Source organism: Dendrobium catenatum, unplaced genomic scaffold (assembly GCF_001605985.2).
Source record: "Dendrobium catenatum unplaced genomic scaffold, ASM160598v2 fragScaff_scaffold_1520, whole genome shotgun sequence".
NCBI lineage: Eukaryota > Viridiplantae > Streptophyta > Magnoliopsida > Asparagales > Orchidaceae > Dendrobium > Dendrobium catenatum.
This window is the reverse complement of record NW_021319982.1, coordinates 46,816-63,988: the sequence shown is the minus strand read 5'-3', so window position 1 is coordinate 63,988 and position 17,173 is coordinate 46,816. Positions and strand designations below refer to the sequence as shown.

Below are 17,173 nucleotides of genomic sequence, written 5' to 3'. Positions count from 1 at the left end.
ATTTGTATTTTCTTTCTTTTGTACACACCCTGTGTACAAGAGACAAAAAATAAATCCAAATGCCTTCATGTGAGTGGAGTCCGAAGGGCATTCAAACTTCCCACTTAATAAATTTTCTCCAAATGAAGCCTTAATGTGAAATCTTTAACCTACTTATAAGAGCTAAATATAATGTTTTAAACATAAATTTATCCAATTTCAATTATATATTTTTTTTTGCTCTTTCTTAAATATAAAATTGCTTTACATTAATTTTTAATTTGTTGAGAATTATAATAAAAAATCACCTTGATAAGCTGAATTTTATCCAAACATATATAAGGTTTTATCAATATTTTAATTTAATTATAAAATATTTGAAAATTATAATAACTTTTTTACTTCAACCGACATCAATCATACGTTTACTCTACGGCGCGCTATTTTGTCGATCTAACCGCCCCTCGCACAAAATTCGCTGGTTGGATTTCTTGCTCATTAAAACCGTAGTCGACACCACCTCGACCACCATGTCGAACGCCGTAGCCGCCGGCGGAGACGGTGGAACGCCGCCGCCATTCCATCCCTACCGTCTGGCTCGAACCCTAACCGCACACACACGCGCCGTATCCTGCGTCAAATTCTCTAACGACGGCCGTCTGCTCGCCTCTGCCTCCCTCGACAAAACGGTTATCATCTGGTCCTCTTCATCCCTCTCCCTCCTCGCCAATCTCTCCGGCCACTCAGAGGGTATCTCCGATCTCGCTTGGTCCTCCGATTCTCACTACGTCTGCTCAGCATCCGACGATCGCACCCTTCGCATCTGGGACGTCCGATCCCCAACCTTTGAATGCGTCAAGGTCCTCCGCGGTCACTCCTCCTTCGTCTTCTGCGTGAACTTTAACCCACAGTCAAATCGGATCGTATCGGGCTCCTTTGATCAGACGATTCGGCTCTGGGATGTGAAGACGGGGCGGTGCGTGAGAGAAATAGAGGCACACGATTTACCCGTGACATGCGCGCATTTCAATAAGGATGGATCGCTTATTGTGTCGGGAAGTCATGATGGGACTTGCAAGATTTGGGATGTGGATAAGGGGACTTGCCTCAAGGTTTTGATAGATGATAAGGGTGGACCAGCGGTTTCTTTTGCCAAGTTCTCACCTAATGGAAAGTTTATACTCATCTCCACATTGGACAGTACCCTGGTATGTGAAAACCCTCAAGTGCTATATCCTTTTGAATGTATGAGCTCCATTACGCTATATTTGTTTTCGACGACTCAACTTTTAAGCTGCTTTTATACGCATAGTTATAGTTATTGTTTGGATTAAGAAGAGCTGAGAAATTCAGCATACACGAAATTTGAAACCATACTTTTTAATCTTAAATTTTAGGTTGTCTAAGATGATAAGGGGCCGTTTGTTGGCGGTAAAGCCATCATTTTGTTAATAATTTAACCCCCGCAAAGTGAATATTGTTTATTTTTCTGCTCTTTATTTGTAGCAGGTATATGAAGAGAAGGTGCTTTGAGATAATTGTATTTTTTTTTATTTTACCTTGAGCGAAGCCCAGAAAAATTCAGCACAGTCCTAGTTGCACCAATTTTACAGAAAAGCTACCCCTAGGGTTCTTGGCCAGTGTCATATGGGGGGCAAATTATTGGGTCAGGTGACCGAACGCAGAGATAGGTCCGGATATTAATAAAATATTATTTTAAAATTAGCGCAACTAAAGCGCAAGTCAAAAAGCGCAACTAAAGCGCAAGTCAAAAAGCGCAACTAAAGCGCAGGTCTAGCGCAACTAAAGCGCAGGTAAAGCGCAACTAAAGCGCAAGTCAAAAAGCGCAACTAAAGCGCAGGTAAAGCGCAACCAAAGCGCAACTAAAGCGCAAGGTGACGCGGCAAATTTTTATTGGATGTTCGAACTTATTTTTCGCCTCCGGTCACCTGACCCAATAATTTGCCCATATGGGGATACTTTAAAAACGACTGGTATTCATATCCACTTTATTGTCTAAATTTGCTTTTTAAAAAAAAAATTAGGGCAACCTTCCCTTCCATTCTTTCTATTTAGTCTACGTTAGCCTTGCTTTTAGTAGTGGTTAACTCTCATGGTGGATCATGTCTTGCCTACTTAATGTTGTCATTGTGGTGTATATGGAGGGTGAAAGAACTCACTATAGATGGATGTGTGGTAAAACTAAGAAGGATAGATTGCAAAATGGTCATATTAGAGGGACAGTGGCGATTATATCTGTTGAGAATAAGCTAGTAGAAAAATAAATTTTGGTTGCTAAGGTGTATAAAACGTAGGACAGAGGATGCACTAAAAGATGCGTGGATAAGATCAAAGTTGCAGGATTAAGAAAAGAGAATGAGCAGATTGAAGAGAACATGAATAGAAATTGTGTAAAAAAAAAAAGGCACAAAATAGATACAACATGTCATGCGTCACTCAGCAACAACAAATGATGAAAGGGGATTCATAAACAAAACTAAATAGTTGGGATATGACCAATAATGATGAGAAGACCTTTTAAATAATGTTTTCTTTGATGGTGTTGTGGTAATGGTTATCTTTATTTAGAAACCAAGCTGTAAGCTGAGAATTATTTCATTGAAAACTGCCAATAACTTTTGCATATAGAAAGCAATGGTTATCTTTATTTATTTATTTATGATGCTTATATCATCTTCAATGTTCAATTACAACTTTGTTTTTAAAAACAAAGTAGTTTAGAAAGAACATATAATCTGATGCTCCTCTCAAAGGATTTGGTTTTATGCTTTTTCTGACTAATTTTGGGTATGTTTGGTACAAATTTCTTACAGTTTTTTTTTTCAGACTGCGACCACAATTTTTATTTGACTACTATTTTTTTTCTATGCTTTTAAGAAATTTTTATGCTAAGAAGTGATTTTTTACAACAGTTTTAAAAAAAATTATTTTCCTTACAACAACTTTATGTTAGACCGGTCCAGTGGACCGGTCCAGCCAGTCCGCACGGGACCGGTCGAGTCGCGAAACAGGCGACTGGTTTCGCCTGGGCGGAAGCTGCACGCCGCCGATTCAGCCGCACGCCCGAATAGGAAGGTTTTTGAATGGATTTTAGGAGGGAAATTGATTGTAGGGATTGTTTAGGGAATTCCTTTTGAATTGTATGCATTAAATAGTAGATTTTCCTAGGGTTTGAGCATCTTGAATTTGGCTGAAATTTGAGATCTCGTAGATTTAGGTTTTCTTTGGGCTCTAGCGGCGTCTAGAGATTTGGGAGAGATCGATCCTCCTCTCGAATTGAGGATCAATTGTATCTTTGCTATTTTCCTTGCAACTACTAGAAAAATACAAGTCTTTTCTCTGATTTTTCTGCAGTTTTTCCCTGCTTTCCTACTGTTTTTGGCTGTTTTTCTGCTGTGGACAGCAGTTTTACATTGGATCTACTTGGTTTTGGTGAGAAACACTTGCAAATCCAAGTGTTTCCTATCACTTAACAATTATTTTTATAAAATGTTGCAACCATCCCAAATATGTTACTTGTTTTCAAGGATGAAATTATGGTTGAATATATTGTTTGATAGTTTTAATGAAGATACCTTTTAACCACACATCTATCTAAAGTGTACCTATTGATCCGTCATCATCAGCTAGACATCACTTCATATTAGCATAAATTGAAATTTTCCAATTGGTTGGAGCAACTCCATTCAAGGAAGTTAACTTTGAGCATTCGATCAACTTCTTTTCTCACAATATTTTTTATAAATTTGATGTATTAAATCGTATGATCTTCAGACAATGGCCTCGCTTTCAAAAGTATCAAAATATACAAATTCATCAATCGACATATAATCGATTGGCAATATTCATCAATTTACAACCCAATGGTGAATGTCTTGGTGGAAGCCTTCAACAACACCAATCGAGCTACCCAAGATGATCCTCACTAAGAACAAGAGATAATGTCCTACCAAAATGATAGAAGATTTATGGGCATATCGTACTACCTATAAAATGCCAAAAAAAAAGTCAAGTTTTATAGTGTTTTGAGCAAAACCAGTGCTGCCACTTAAGGTTGAGTTGTCATCAATTTGAGTAATTATGGTTCAGTATAACCTGACCCAAGAATGAAATGCTCGCTTGCAAATAGAAGAGCTTAATACACTCGATCAAGTTAGACTTTAAGCTCAAAAAAATTTAGAATTCTATCGGACAGGGTTGTCAAGATTCTTTAATTATATATTGCGTCATCGAACATTTCAAGAAGATGAATTGGTTATAGTGTTAGGAAAGTTATCATCCTTCATCGAAGCATTATTGGGAAATTTGAGTATAATTATGAATGCTTTTTCATCACTAAGAAGGTATATTTAGGAGCTTATGAACTCATCAACCTGAATGGTCAAAGTCCCATGCCACTAATCAATGACCAGCATTTGAAGAAATATTATATATAGCAATTTGCTTAATAAATCATTATGCTTAAAGCCTTGTAAAGTTTTTATATATGTAAGTATGTATGTCAAATTTTCTTGAAATTCTCTTATAATATAAGAAAGCCTTTCAAGTTTATTATTAAAATTTCCTTGCAAGGGGCATTTTTTAGCTTTTTAATAGTTAAAGTTTATTCGAGTTCCCACTGTATAATAGGGTGCACTACTTTTAAAGTTTTTATAGTCAAAGGCTGTTGAAATCCCCTGTAAGGCAAGGGAAATTTTAAATATTTATTTAAGTTGATATCGTGCTTTACGTCGAGATCCACATATACATGTTTAAAATTATTGAGAGTAAGCTTTACCTGATCAAATGAGCGCAGAGAGATGATATTCTTTTAACAAGCATATAAAAGTTAATTTTCAAAAGTTCGAGGTAATGTTTCTTTGAAACCCAATGTAAAGATCAAAGAAACTTATCTTCTTTAACAACACGACAAAGCACTAAATAAATGATCGAAAATATTATCCGAAAGTTTATTCAAAACTTGAGGCTAAATTGAGGGAACTTCGTTGTCAATCAGTCCAGAAATCATCAAGTATCAAGTTGACGAGTCTCTTCCATCGATCTAACATAGGGTTTAAATGAGCCGCGCCGGCTGGAACTCGACTCGTTAATGAGTTCATGAGCCAAGCTTATCTATCCACGAGCTCGACTCAAGCTTGTTTATTAAACGAGTTTGATTTCAAGCTTGATGAGGCTCAGCTCATGAGCTCACAAACTGGCATGAATCGCTATTACTATTTTTAGATAATTATTATTTTATTAAATTTGATTATTTTAAAAATAATAATAATTGATCTACAGCATAATAAATGCAACTTTAAAAAATATATATAATATTAATTTTATATTCTTAACTTATAGCTTTTAATTGAAAAAGACAAAAAGAAGCTGCTTTATAATAAATGTGCACCAGTTTTTTTTCAAGTATGTTCTAAAAAAATAATAAAAATAGACGGATCCCTTTGCTGGGCGTGCGGAAGAAGATTAGGAATTCTGGATACAGGCGGAAGGTGGACTGGACTACGAGCGAGTCGTGATCTCGATTACAGTGCTACGATCCTTGCTCGAGCTTGAGATTTGGCTAGTGAATCGAGCTCGATTTAGGTCTGACTTGAGCTCAACTCGACTCGTTTACACCTCTAATCTAACATAAGTCTCGAAAGCCTTATCAATGGCATATACACTTTGTCAAGTTCACCGCACAAAGCATATAGGATAAAAGGGGCCCCAAAATCAATTCTTAAATCACAAATCTAGTTCTTCATCATTTAACTGTAAAGCAGTGGTAAATTTTAAATCTTATACCAAACTACTGCTATTATATGTTAAATGCTTAGTGCTTATTTAATAATAAGCCTTAATCAGAAGTTTTCTCTTATTATCAGGGTCAGGGGGTAATTAACTACATGGACTTACGCCTATGAGAAACATGAAATTTAATTATATAATCATCATAAAATGAGGAAAAAATATATGGTAGTTAGGGGTGTCAAAATGAATTTTTGGGTTGGATTCAAGTCTGACCTGAAATCTACTTGATTTGAACCCATCTAATCAGAACCTAACCCATTTAATTAATGAATCAAAATCCTAGACTCAAGCTTGAACCATCGGCAACCCATTTAATTCGACCCAACCTGCCAACCCGTTTATGTAAAATAATTATTTTAATGTGGCTCCTTTGAATGCTGAAATGTGCATGTATGGGTTATTTTGATTGTTGAAATGCATATGATCTGAAATATATAATTAAATTTTGTGTTTGTAGGTCAAATATGGATTGATTTTGGGTTGGGGTCAACCTGAATTCGACCGGGTATTTAAATGGGTAAAAAAAAAAGAATTTGAACTTGACCCATTTATCAAATGGGTCGACTCGAATTCAAAGTTTTAGATCGGGTCTATATTAACATCCCCATTGGTAATGTCTTAACTTAAAAACATAAAGGTTGCGGTGTGAATTTTTGGAGTCCACAATCATTTATCAAAGAGTTTAATGCGACTCATGCGAAAGCACTCCAAGAGATCAAATCAAAACCTATAAAGATCCTACTTGTTTTTCATTTTTGTATATAGAATATCTTGTAATAGATTAAGAAAATGAGGTTGGTTAAATCACACACACTCTAAAGAACATATATTAGCCTGGAGTTTCACAAAACCAAAGTTTCCTAAAAAATCCATTTTTTTTTTATCTTACAAATGATTTTTGTAATTGCATGTACGATAGATTTGTCACACATATAATTAAAATCTGTTTATATTGTGAACTATTAAAATTCCACATTATATTTCCAATATTTTCTTACTCTCTCATATTTGCTAAATTTATTTATTTGCATTCCTTATAACACAAACATTCCATGCATGTAGTCATAGCCTTGAGAGTATTGTTTGTCAGTTTATTACTTTCACTTGGTAGAGTACCTTTTTATTTCCAATGTCAAATGGTCTTAAATGGCAGTTGTCTATTTTGTGTAGTGCAAGTAATTAAGGTTTTTATATTAAACTTTTAAACCGTGACAGTAGCTTTAGTTCTCGTGGGAGACATGAGATCTTCTCAACTAAAAGCTTCTGTAAGCACCTACATATGGATCTTACATCACTGGTTTTTTGAGTTGCTATTTAATTTTTGACTCAGATCCTTCTAAATTTTAGCCCTTTGCTTATTTGAGACCAAAAGAAAAAATCAAGGTTATCATCTAGTTCTCAAAAGAAAAAATCTAGGTTATCATCTATTCAACCTTACATTTTTCTTTTCAAACATAATGACTACTTTATCAATCTTTTAATCATTAGCTTTCTTAGTAGAATTGTTCTAAGCACCTTTACTTAGTTGTGTCAATATTTGACCCGACCTGAAAACCCGAACCCGACCCGAAAATTTCGGGTTCGGGTTAGGGATTTAAACCCTTTTGTAAAACCAGGTCGTGTTCGGGTTGAACCGGAAATCCGAAATCAATCCGGTTTGACCGGTTTTTAATTAATTTAGGAGGGTTTTAAAAGATTGTTATGAAATAAGTAAATGATATTTCTAAAAAATAATAAACATTGTTGCCCAAATTAAATTAAGCTTGATTTATTTTAAATTGATTGGAGTAAATCTTACCTTAATTTGATTTATGTTTAAATAAATCGAATTAAATAAAAAAAATTTAGTGAAGCATGGCCGAAACGGATCGGGTTTGGGTTCGAGAAACCAACCTGTTTGCAAAAAAGGGTCGGGTTCTGGTCGGGTCGAACAGTGTCGGGTCAGTTTCTGGTTGGACCTAAACCTGACTCGTGACTTGATTTTGACAGCCCTAGGTCGAATCTAATACATCTGCTTTCCTAGCAGAATCATTAAAAGGTTGACTTTATATGTGATCAAATCATCTAAAACAATTCTCTCTAATATTATCTGCCACTGGAGCTACTCTAACCTTTTCACGTATATACATGTTTCATATTTTGTCTCTAAGTGTAAAGTCACTCACCCAACTAAGCATCCTCATCTCTACAATACGTAACTTAATTTTATGCTTCTCTTTTAATGGCCAATATTCTGTGCCATAAAATATTGCAAGTCTCACCGCCATCTTATAAAAATTTCCCTTATGTTTGAGGGGTACTTTTCTAGCACACAACATACCCGATGCATTTCTTTACTTCGACCATCCAACTTGAATTCTACTAATAATATCCTCATCTATTTTACCATTGTTTTGAACAATAGACTTTAGATTTCTAAAACATGCACTTATTTTTAAGTATTTGATCATCCACTGTCACAATCCCATCACTAGATCTATTATTACTAAAATTATACTTCATGAATAGAAAATTAATGTGTACACTAAAAAAGATTGCAAGAAACTAGAATTCACACTTTGTGTAGCACTAAATGAGAATTAATGGAGAACAAGCTTTGATAAAGCTAGTTCTAAATAGTTAGTTGGGGCTTGTGATGATGATGTTGGAAAAAAAAAAATTTATCACGATATCTTGATACAAATTGTATTATGGTGGACTTAAAAATTGCATTTATTTTAAGATTAGTGCTATATATAAAAAAAATATTTATTGCAATATGCTCAACGTAAATCTAATGGCTTTCAAGTCCATCTTGATATAATTTGTATCAAGATATCCATGATGGCATGCATTCTAATATATCAGATATTTATGTGAGCGTTGATGGTTTCTATTTGTCATCCCATTGCAGAAACTATCAAATTATGCTGCTGGGAAATTTCTCAAAGTTTACACAGGGCATGTTAACAAAGTATACTGTATCACATCAACATTTTCTGTTACAAGTGGCAAGTACATTGTGAGTGGATCAGAAGATAAGTTTGTGTATATTTGGGACCTCCAAGGCAAAAATATCATCCAGAAATTGGAAGGTCATAAAGATACTGTTATATCGGTATCATGCCACCCTACTGAGAATAAAATTGCCTCAGCTGGCCTAGATAATGATAGAACGGTCAAGATCTGGATTCAAGGTGCTGCTTGAAGCATTATTTGTTGATAAAGGTAGCGACTCCTTTTATTTTTTATTCATAATCTTCTTATGGAACACCGAGCTTGCTTCATTAGTCAAAACCGTATGTTTTTCCTTGTTTATTGTTCTTGAGTTGTCATTGATGATGGTTTGCATGATTTTGTTATGATATTATCTCCAATGTCATTATTATTTGCAGTTTCTGGTTCAAATTGTCTTCAATTTATGTGGATATTTGTGAAGGCAAACTCAAGCTTGCATTCGGCTTATACAACAGCTGACCTTCCGTGTAGTTTAAATCCTAAAGAAAGCGTTCACAGGAGGAATTTCTACAGCATGTAAGTGTACCTCTATGTTAGATGAACGCCTTGATTATGTCTTCTTGTTGGTTATTTAGCTGATTTTCAAGCCTGAACAGATTCCTGTTATCTGAGAGTACAAAGCTGAAACATTTGTAGATTTATATTTTTCCTAGTGAAGAAGCTCTTTTGTTGTTAAAAGTTATCTTGAAAATATCTTTTTTTACATGCATACTTATATTGCAAAGCAACTTCAATCACACATGTTAATTCACGCAGTTTGGCTTTATTTTGTTTCTTGAATTTTAGCCTGTGAAAAAATGAGTTGATTTTGAATTTGAATAGTCTTTATGTGTGAAGATAACCTAAATTTATAAAAGATAAATACCATTTAGCAACTAGGAAGAAGAACCTCACAATGTTTTATGCTCTGCATGATGCCTCCCAACACATGGAGGGAGCCTACAATAGGTTGCCTTTCTTGAAGAGTCTTTTAGTGGGGGAGTAGAGTTTTAAGTTTTAGCATGACCTGCTTGCATTAGATACGTCCCAAAAAAAAATTAAGCACTGGTATGGTCTTTCAATGTTTGAAGCATAATTTATAACTTTTAAGTTATTGACACTAGTTTAGTGTCAAGTTTGTTGCGCGTGAGCTTTTTTGGCTTGAGAGTTGATTACTTCTAATCAAGAGGGACAATAAACTAAAAAAGGGCTTGGAATATTGAAAATCTTGAATAAGTAAAACCCTAATGTTCATTTTAAAATATGATTACATTCATATCGATTTGTATATTGAGAAAATATTTGATGTTTTCTTGTATGAAGAAAAAAGAATATAAAAAAAAAATAAAATAAAAAAATTAAAAAAAAAAGAATATTTTTTCCAGTAATCATTTGAGCAAACCGTATTTAATTCCAGGAAGTTGATGTGTATAATAATTAGTATTTTATTTTTTTCCATCAAAACTACATTTCCTAGGTAATATTTTTTTGTCCCTCATGTATGTATTTGGCTTTGGTCAGCTTCTTTGTTTCTTTGATCTCCATTTTTTTTGTGTCTAATCCCATTTGCCTCGATGACTGTTTGATAGATGTCGCCTTAGGGTTGAGCAGCGCATTTTGTGTAAGCCACCTTTGGGGGTAAGTATGGTGATTCCAACAAACAGTCTTTGTATTTAAGCAGTACCTTTAGTTCTTTGACCCCATGTTTAAAATTGAGTATTTGGGTATTGAGGCGTTTTTCGTTTGTGAGGCGACGCGTAAGTCTCAAGGCATTTTGAGACGTAAGCTTCAAAATCAAAAAATTACGTAAACAGAAAATGATAAATTTTGTATATAGTAATGAGTAAATAATATATAAAACATAAAAATGCACAATATATGAAGTAAAATCAAAATATCCCAATAATAAAACAACATAAAATATAGTTCAACTCATACTCCATTTTTCCAAAATCACAGTATTCTTTTCATTAACATATAAGAGTTATTTTGAGCGGTACCGGAACAAAATTTTATTGTAAGAATTATTTTTAGCAGTACCGAGCGGTATTGGCTCGGTACCGAGCAGGTACCTAGTGGTACCGATCATGTACTGCTCAATACCGAGCATGTACTACTCAGTACCGAGCATATACCTGCTCGGTACCAAGCGGTGCTGGCTCGGTACCGAGCATTTACCTAGTGGTACTGAGCATGTACTGCTCAGTACCGAGCATAATTTTTAGAGGCGGACGCCTCTCAACCGTGAAGCGAGGCGCGCCTCAGTAAACTTGAGGCGTACGCCTCAAATTTTGAACTCATTGCGTAAGCTTTGAGGCTTCATCTAAACCTGTCCTCTGTTCTTTATCTGGATTATTGACATTATCATTTATTGTCATTCTCATCCAAACAATAGACTGAAGTGCATCTGCCTTCAGAAACGCACTCCTCTGTTCTTTATCTGAAGTCTATGGACAGTTCTAACAAGGGTAGTGTCTTATCTACAAACCTATCTGCCTTCCCAAAATTTACCCCGGAACTTAATTCTGTTAAAACTCCCTCCCCCGAAAGAAAAGCAACAAGCGGGCGGAGGCAGGGACCGAATTTTCGGAGCCCACAAATGTCAATTTGGTCCCTCTCTCAGGACAATTGACTAGGCCACACTAGCTGATATCACGATTGCTCCTACAAATGAATTTTTGTATTTTAACTGGTCATTGTAGATTAATCCACTAGACTATCAATGATTTCCGATATGATTGCTTCTTTATATCGTTTAGGGTTTAGGATGGCATCAGAAGATTGATTGTTGTAAAACGGATTCTTTTTTGATAATTGATTTTAATGCAGATCATAGATTTCTTAGTAAAAGAGCTTCAACTCCTTTTTTTGCAAATTACTGATTACTGTGGCTATAACAACTGGAGGAGAGCCTATTCCTTCTTATGCTTTATTTTACTATTAGAACTGTCTATAGACTTCACTTCAGTAGCTTAATTTCCCTGGAACATAACATATTGGATAATAATTAGCATGCGCTAGACATGATCTGAAGCTTTAAAGTGAAGTTTATGCCAAAGATGCGAATAGCATAAAGAGCTCTTCGTGAATCAGATTCTGAGTCTGTTAGTGCAATTATGACAAGGCCTGTAAGTGGCTTTTCCAGATACTTGGATCTTTTGCTTTACTCTAGTAGATCCTTAGGGCTGCTAGTTATATGATTTTCTTACTGCAGTCCTGATTTCAGCTTCTTTGCCAGTTCTTTCTGCATAAAATGATCCAGAATTTTGATCACATGTGATTAGCAATTTATTTATTGTTGTAATGATGGTAGGAAATGAATATTTTGATTGAATTTTTAGTTAGGATGGACTTCAAAGCTCTTGGATCTACTTATAATCAAAATATCTTGGAAAAAAAATTTCGGTGGGATATTAGTTTGGTTTTCTGCTGGTTATGGTTATTTTTTATCATTTCTTTGTTATTTGTTGAGCCTATATTTTTTAATCACTACTATCCTTTTAAGGGAATTTTTTTTTTTTTTGAAAGATAGAGTCAGCTTTATGTTACATATTCTATACTATATTCAGCAATTTTATTACTTTTCCACCCATGATTCCTTGGCTTTAAGACCATCTCCAACTGAACATCAAACGAGTGTTTGGCGTCGTTCGGTCGCTCCAGCCGAATGCCAAAACGTCCGCCATTTGCTTGCGGATGAACAGTGCAACACCCTGTTCACCCACGCTATTTTGCTCTCTCAACCGGAAAAACGCGCCAAAGGAGAAGGATCGTTACCTTCCCGCGGAAGCAAAAAAATGGCGTTCGATTGGAGCAGAACCACGCCATTTTTGCGTTTTGCGGTATTTTGACGTGAAAAATGGAGTTCTCCGTTGGAGATGCCCTAATCGTTATTTTCACTTGTCCTTATCAAGTGTTTTTTGTTTATAGAAAAATTAAGGCCTTAGCCAATATCATATAAAAGATGAAAATTACATTTCATCCCAATTTTGTGGTTCTTATCATTGATTTTTTTATTTTTTTTTTCAAATTCGCTTACTAATTTTTCCTGAAAAAAAAAAATTAAAAACCGAAAAGTTATAAGATTTTAGAGCACCATAGAACGTTAACCAGTTAAACATTAGACTTTACTATAGTTATTAAAATTGTTTAATTTGACCAACTTTTTAGATTAAATTGTAGATATATGACCAGTTCTATATGGCGATCTCTGGCCCAGTGTTGTATGATGCATCTTTTTTATTTTTCTTTTTATTTTAATGAAAATATTTTTCATTTTTTTAGTTTTTTTTTTTGCAATCTTTTTGTCCTTTCTCCAATTTGACAAAGCATTATATTTTGTTTGGGTCAGTTTTCTTATTTCTTTCTAAAATAATTTTATAGTATGAAAATTTTTTAAAATAAAAACTTTTGTGCTATAAAATTGTTTTAAAAAGTCAGAGACAGCGTTTGGCAAAGATTAGGACTATAATCTGTCATCTATAAATCTGAACTAAATGAATTTTATAGTCATTAACTTTAATTTTTCATTATTAGAATATTAGATTATATTGATTAGCCATTCACTGAAAGTAAATTTATTAATTAGAAAATTCATCCTAATTAAACTTTATTATAATATTCTGATTAAATTTGTATTTTTATCCTTTTTATTTACTTGAAAAAATTTTATCTGAATTTTATTTTATTGACAAGAGTATACCATAGTCATAATAATCTTTTCCTTACACACACAAACTTCTACCATAAGATCTCTTCTAACATTTTTGTTTTAATTTAATATGCCTATATGTAACTTGTAAGCAATTGTCAAACATAAGAGATCATAGAATTTGAACTGTTCTTTAAAATAGTTACTGTGTCACTACCATGTCATTGTGTCGGCCATATAAATTATGTGTTTTTTTTTTTTTTAATTTGTGCAACCTCATCAATAAGAGAGAGAGAGAGAGAGAGAGAGAGAGAGAGAGATCTTATGGTAGAAGTTTGAAAGGTGGAGAGTGACAAGTTAACCAAAATGATATTAGATTGATGATTGTCTTTCAAGTGAATATAAAATAACAGCAGTATGAAATAGTGACAGAGACTTCACCCAACCCTAAAGCAAACCCAACTGTTCCTTTCTCTCCAATACTCTTCACTTCTCTATTTCCTTCAGCCAACCCTCTCTCTCTCTCTATCTCTCTATCTCTCCTCTCTCATTCCTCTCTCTCTCTCTATCTCTCTATCTCTCCTCTCTCATTCCTCTTCTTCTTCTTCCTCCTATGAATCTATAAGGTCCCTTCACAATGGGCTGGCTTCAGTCCCTCTTCTCTCCATTGAAGAAGCTCTGGCTTCACCTTCATTCTAGCAAGAAGAAGAGTAAGTTCCCCTTCTAACTTCTTTTTATTTCATGATTTGATCTCTCAATGAATCTTCATAGAGAAAAAATGGACCTATTGTTTTCTTGTTTTTCAATCTATTCTTGACACTTCTTCAGCCTTCTCTATCTCTCCCAACTCCAAGCTTCTAATTGCTTAGCTTAATCATTTTTCTTCACATTATCTTCTTATTTTTTCTCCTTTTTCTTCTAATTTTCATATGTTGTCTATGTTCTCTCAGTGTCGATGATATTGAGTATAATGTTTGAAATTTATATGTTGTTAATGTTATGATAGGAAGGGGGATATATCTTCTCTATGAGGATGTGAAGTCTTGTCCATGTGAAGATGTGCATGTTCTATGGTCCATTCTTGTCGAGTCACACCCGAAGTTATTGCTGCCACCGCCGCCGCTGCCATCGAAGCAATGAGAGCTCATTGTAGCTCTTATGCTTGATACAAATCCATATGATTAGTAATAAAGAAGTAAAAGAAAAGTTATGATGATAAGAGTTTTCATGTACATATATATTTTTATATATATAGTGTACTTGTGAATAGAAGAAAGGGGTGATTAGAAGAAGAAAAGCTTGTTGTTTTCATATGGTAATTCAACAGTTGCTTTGTCTATTTAGGGTTGTTGAAAGGTTGTGGGGATTTCTCTTTCACCAATCTTTGTCATTTCTAGTTTGGAGTGAATGATATGATCTTTGATGTAAATATTCATCCATGTAAATATTCATTCAAAGATGTAATTCACATGTGTGCTTTTGTTCTATTTTTTATTATTATTTTTTTTAATATAAAGTTATTTATATTGTCCCTAAGTTTTTTTTTTTTTTTTCCTTAAAAGAGCATTTTCCTTTACCTTATGGTATTAATATGACCTTATAATTGTTGGTTTAGCACTTCCTATTTTTTTAAAATTATTTGTATAACAAATAAATATAAATATAAAAAGAATGTTTATAGAGAAAGGGACTATATATTTAATATAATAAATTATTTATTTTTACAATTTTTTAATCATTTATTTAAATTTATGGTTAATATTAAAAAAATAATTTTCTTTAGTTATTTTAAATGTTTGTAATTTAATTTTTTTAAAGGAATGATAGAAAATATGTAAGAATTAATGCTTTCTTTCCAAGTAATTAAACTTAGTTTAAATTTGGGTTAGGACATCAATCTCAAATACAATCATCATTAATTTCTTAAGTAATTAAACTTATTTTAAAGTAATTATAATATGAGAATTAATTTATTAATTATATATTATAAGTGAAATAACTCAAACTCAATTTGATTAGTAATCACTCAAATTAGTAATTAAATAAATTTAATTATTTTTTAAAACATGAAGGTTAGTGAATCAAACTTCAATGCAACTCAACTTTAGAATATCTTGATCCAAAATTTCTCCATCTTTTGACATTGTTTGCTCCATTATGGGAGTTAATGATGGTGGTGAGCATTCACACTTAGATCTACAACTAATGTAACATCAACAACTAAGATACTTTTCTCTAAAGGAGTAGAAGAAACCTTTACATTGTGAAGTGTGGCCCTCATTTTTGTGCAATAAGCCACCATCAAATCAATGATTTTGGTATCATATTGACCATATAAAATCTTATAGGTGAAAAATAAAAAAAAATGCAAATAAAAAAAAATTCTATCATCACATGTCAAATTCCCCTTAACAATGCAAACACTTACATGAATATAAAATTCACGCATTAAAGCTTCGTTTGTGATGGCTTTTTTATTGCTTCTTAAAGCAATTTTTTAGTACAAAATTTTTAATTTTTATACTAGAAAGCTGCTTTAAAAAGCTATAAGAAAATTGTTCCAAACGAAACTTAAGTTCTATTGTTTCTTAATAGTACAAAAATTTTAATTTTTTGTACCAAAAAGCTGCTTTAAGAAGCAATAAAAAGCTGTCTCAAACGAAACCTAAACATGAGATAGGACCCACCAATATTTGAAATCTCCACTTCTCCTATACTGACAATGAGAGGAGACCGACACATGCATTAAAAACTCAAATCAAAGAAGATTGTAAGTCAGATGCTAATTCCTGCCGACGATCTTCCTTACCTTCTAAAACAAAGATCGCAACATAGGAACTAACATTATTGATTAATCAACAGCAATTGTATTTGATTCCTTCTTGTTTATAACTTGTATAGAAAATTCATATCAAGCAATACTCTCTCTCTCTCTCTCTCTCTCTCTCTCTCTCTCTCTCTCTCTCTCTCTCTCTCTCAATCTCTATGAGTGATTTGACTGAAAATCTATGGGAACTAATAGTAAATAGTGGTATAACAAAGCATATCATCTGCATTCCTATCAAGAACAGTACTGAGATAAAATTCTCTTTCCATGTCTAAGAGATGAAGCCTATCTTTGATAATTGATAATCAGCTTCCCAAAATCTAACTACCAACAAATAAATATAGTAAAATAATCATACTAACAATGGACACAAAGATACAAATTTCTCCATTGAATCTGAGAAGTTAGTATTAGTTTTTGGCCTAACAGTAACCAAACTTTAGAGAAAACTGAAGGGTAAGAAAGAGGATATTTCAATCTTTGAACAGTTTTTTTGTCCAAGTTAAAATCAAATCAATGCATATATAACAACAGGAAAGCATGAAAGCAAACCCTAGGTGATATAGGTCAGATCAAATCAATTTATTGAACTTAAAACCTTTGCTCAAGCAGGTCTGGTTCAGGTCGGCCCAATTAACCTTAGTCAACAATTCTCAGGACCTGCACCACATATAGTTCTCACGTGACTCTCAAGGGAAGAAAAGAAAAAGGACTAACTCATCTTTATTTACTGCATTATTATATGAGCCCCTAAGGCTTCGTTTGGGACGACTTTCTTGATGCTTCTTAAAGTAATTTTTTAGTAAAAAATTTAAATTTTTTATTAAAAAACTGCTTTAAAAGCAACAGGAAAGCCATCCCAAACGAAGCCTAAATTTATAGCTCAAAAAGCTTTACAAACCATCAGGTAACGAAAATTCAGCTATCCT

General features: G+C 33.6%; 1 protein-coding gene across 2 annotated transcripts; it reads left to right on the top strand.

The window, feature by feature from the left end:
* The first annotated feature begins 403 nt into the window (after positions 1-403).
* LOC110109186 (COMPASS-like H3K4 histone methylase component WDR5B) lies at positions 404-9,524 on the top strand. 2 transcript variants are annotated; one of them, XM_028700431.1, is made up of 3 exons: positions 404-1,187; positions 8,684-8,997; positions 9,209-9,524. In XM_028700431.1, the coding sequence occupies exons 1-2, from the start codon at positions 510-512 to the stop codon at positions 8,975-8,977; spliced, it is 972 nt and encodes a 323-aa protein (XP_028556264.1). In that variant the 5' UTR covers positions 404-509; the 3' UTR covers positions 8,978-8,997; positions 9,209-9,524. The 2 variants fall into 2 exon arrangements, with proteins under 2 accessions (XP_028556264.1, XP_020695786.1); XM_020840127.2 differs by having other exon boundaries at positions 405-1,187; positions 9,165-9,524.
* The last annotated feature ends 7,649 nt before the right edge of the window (positions 9,525-17,173 follow it).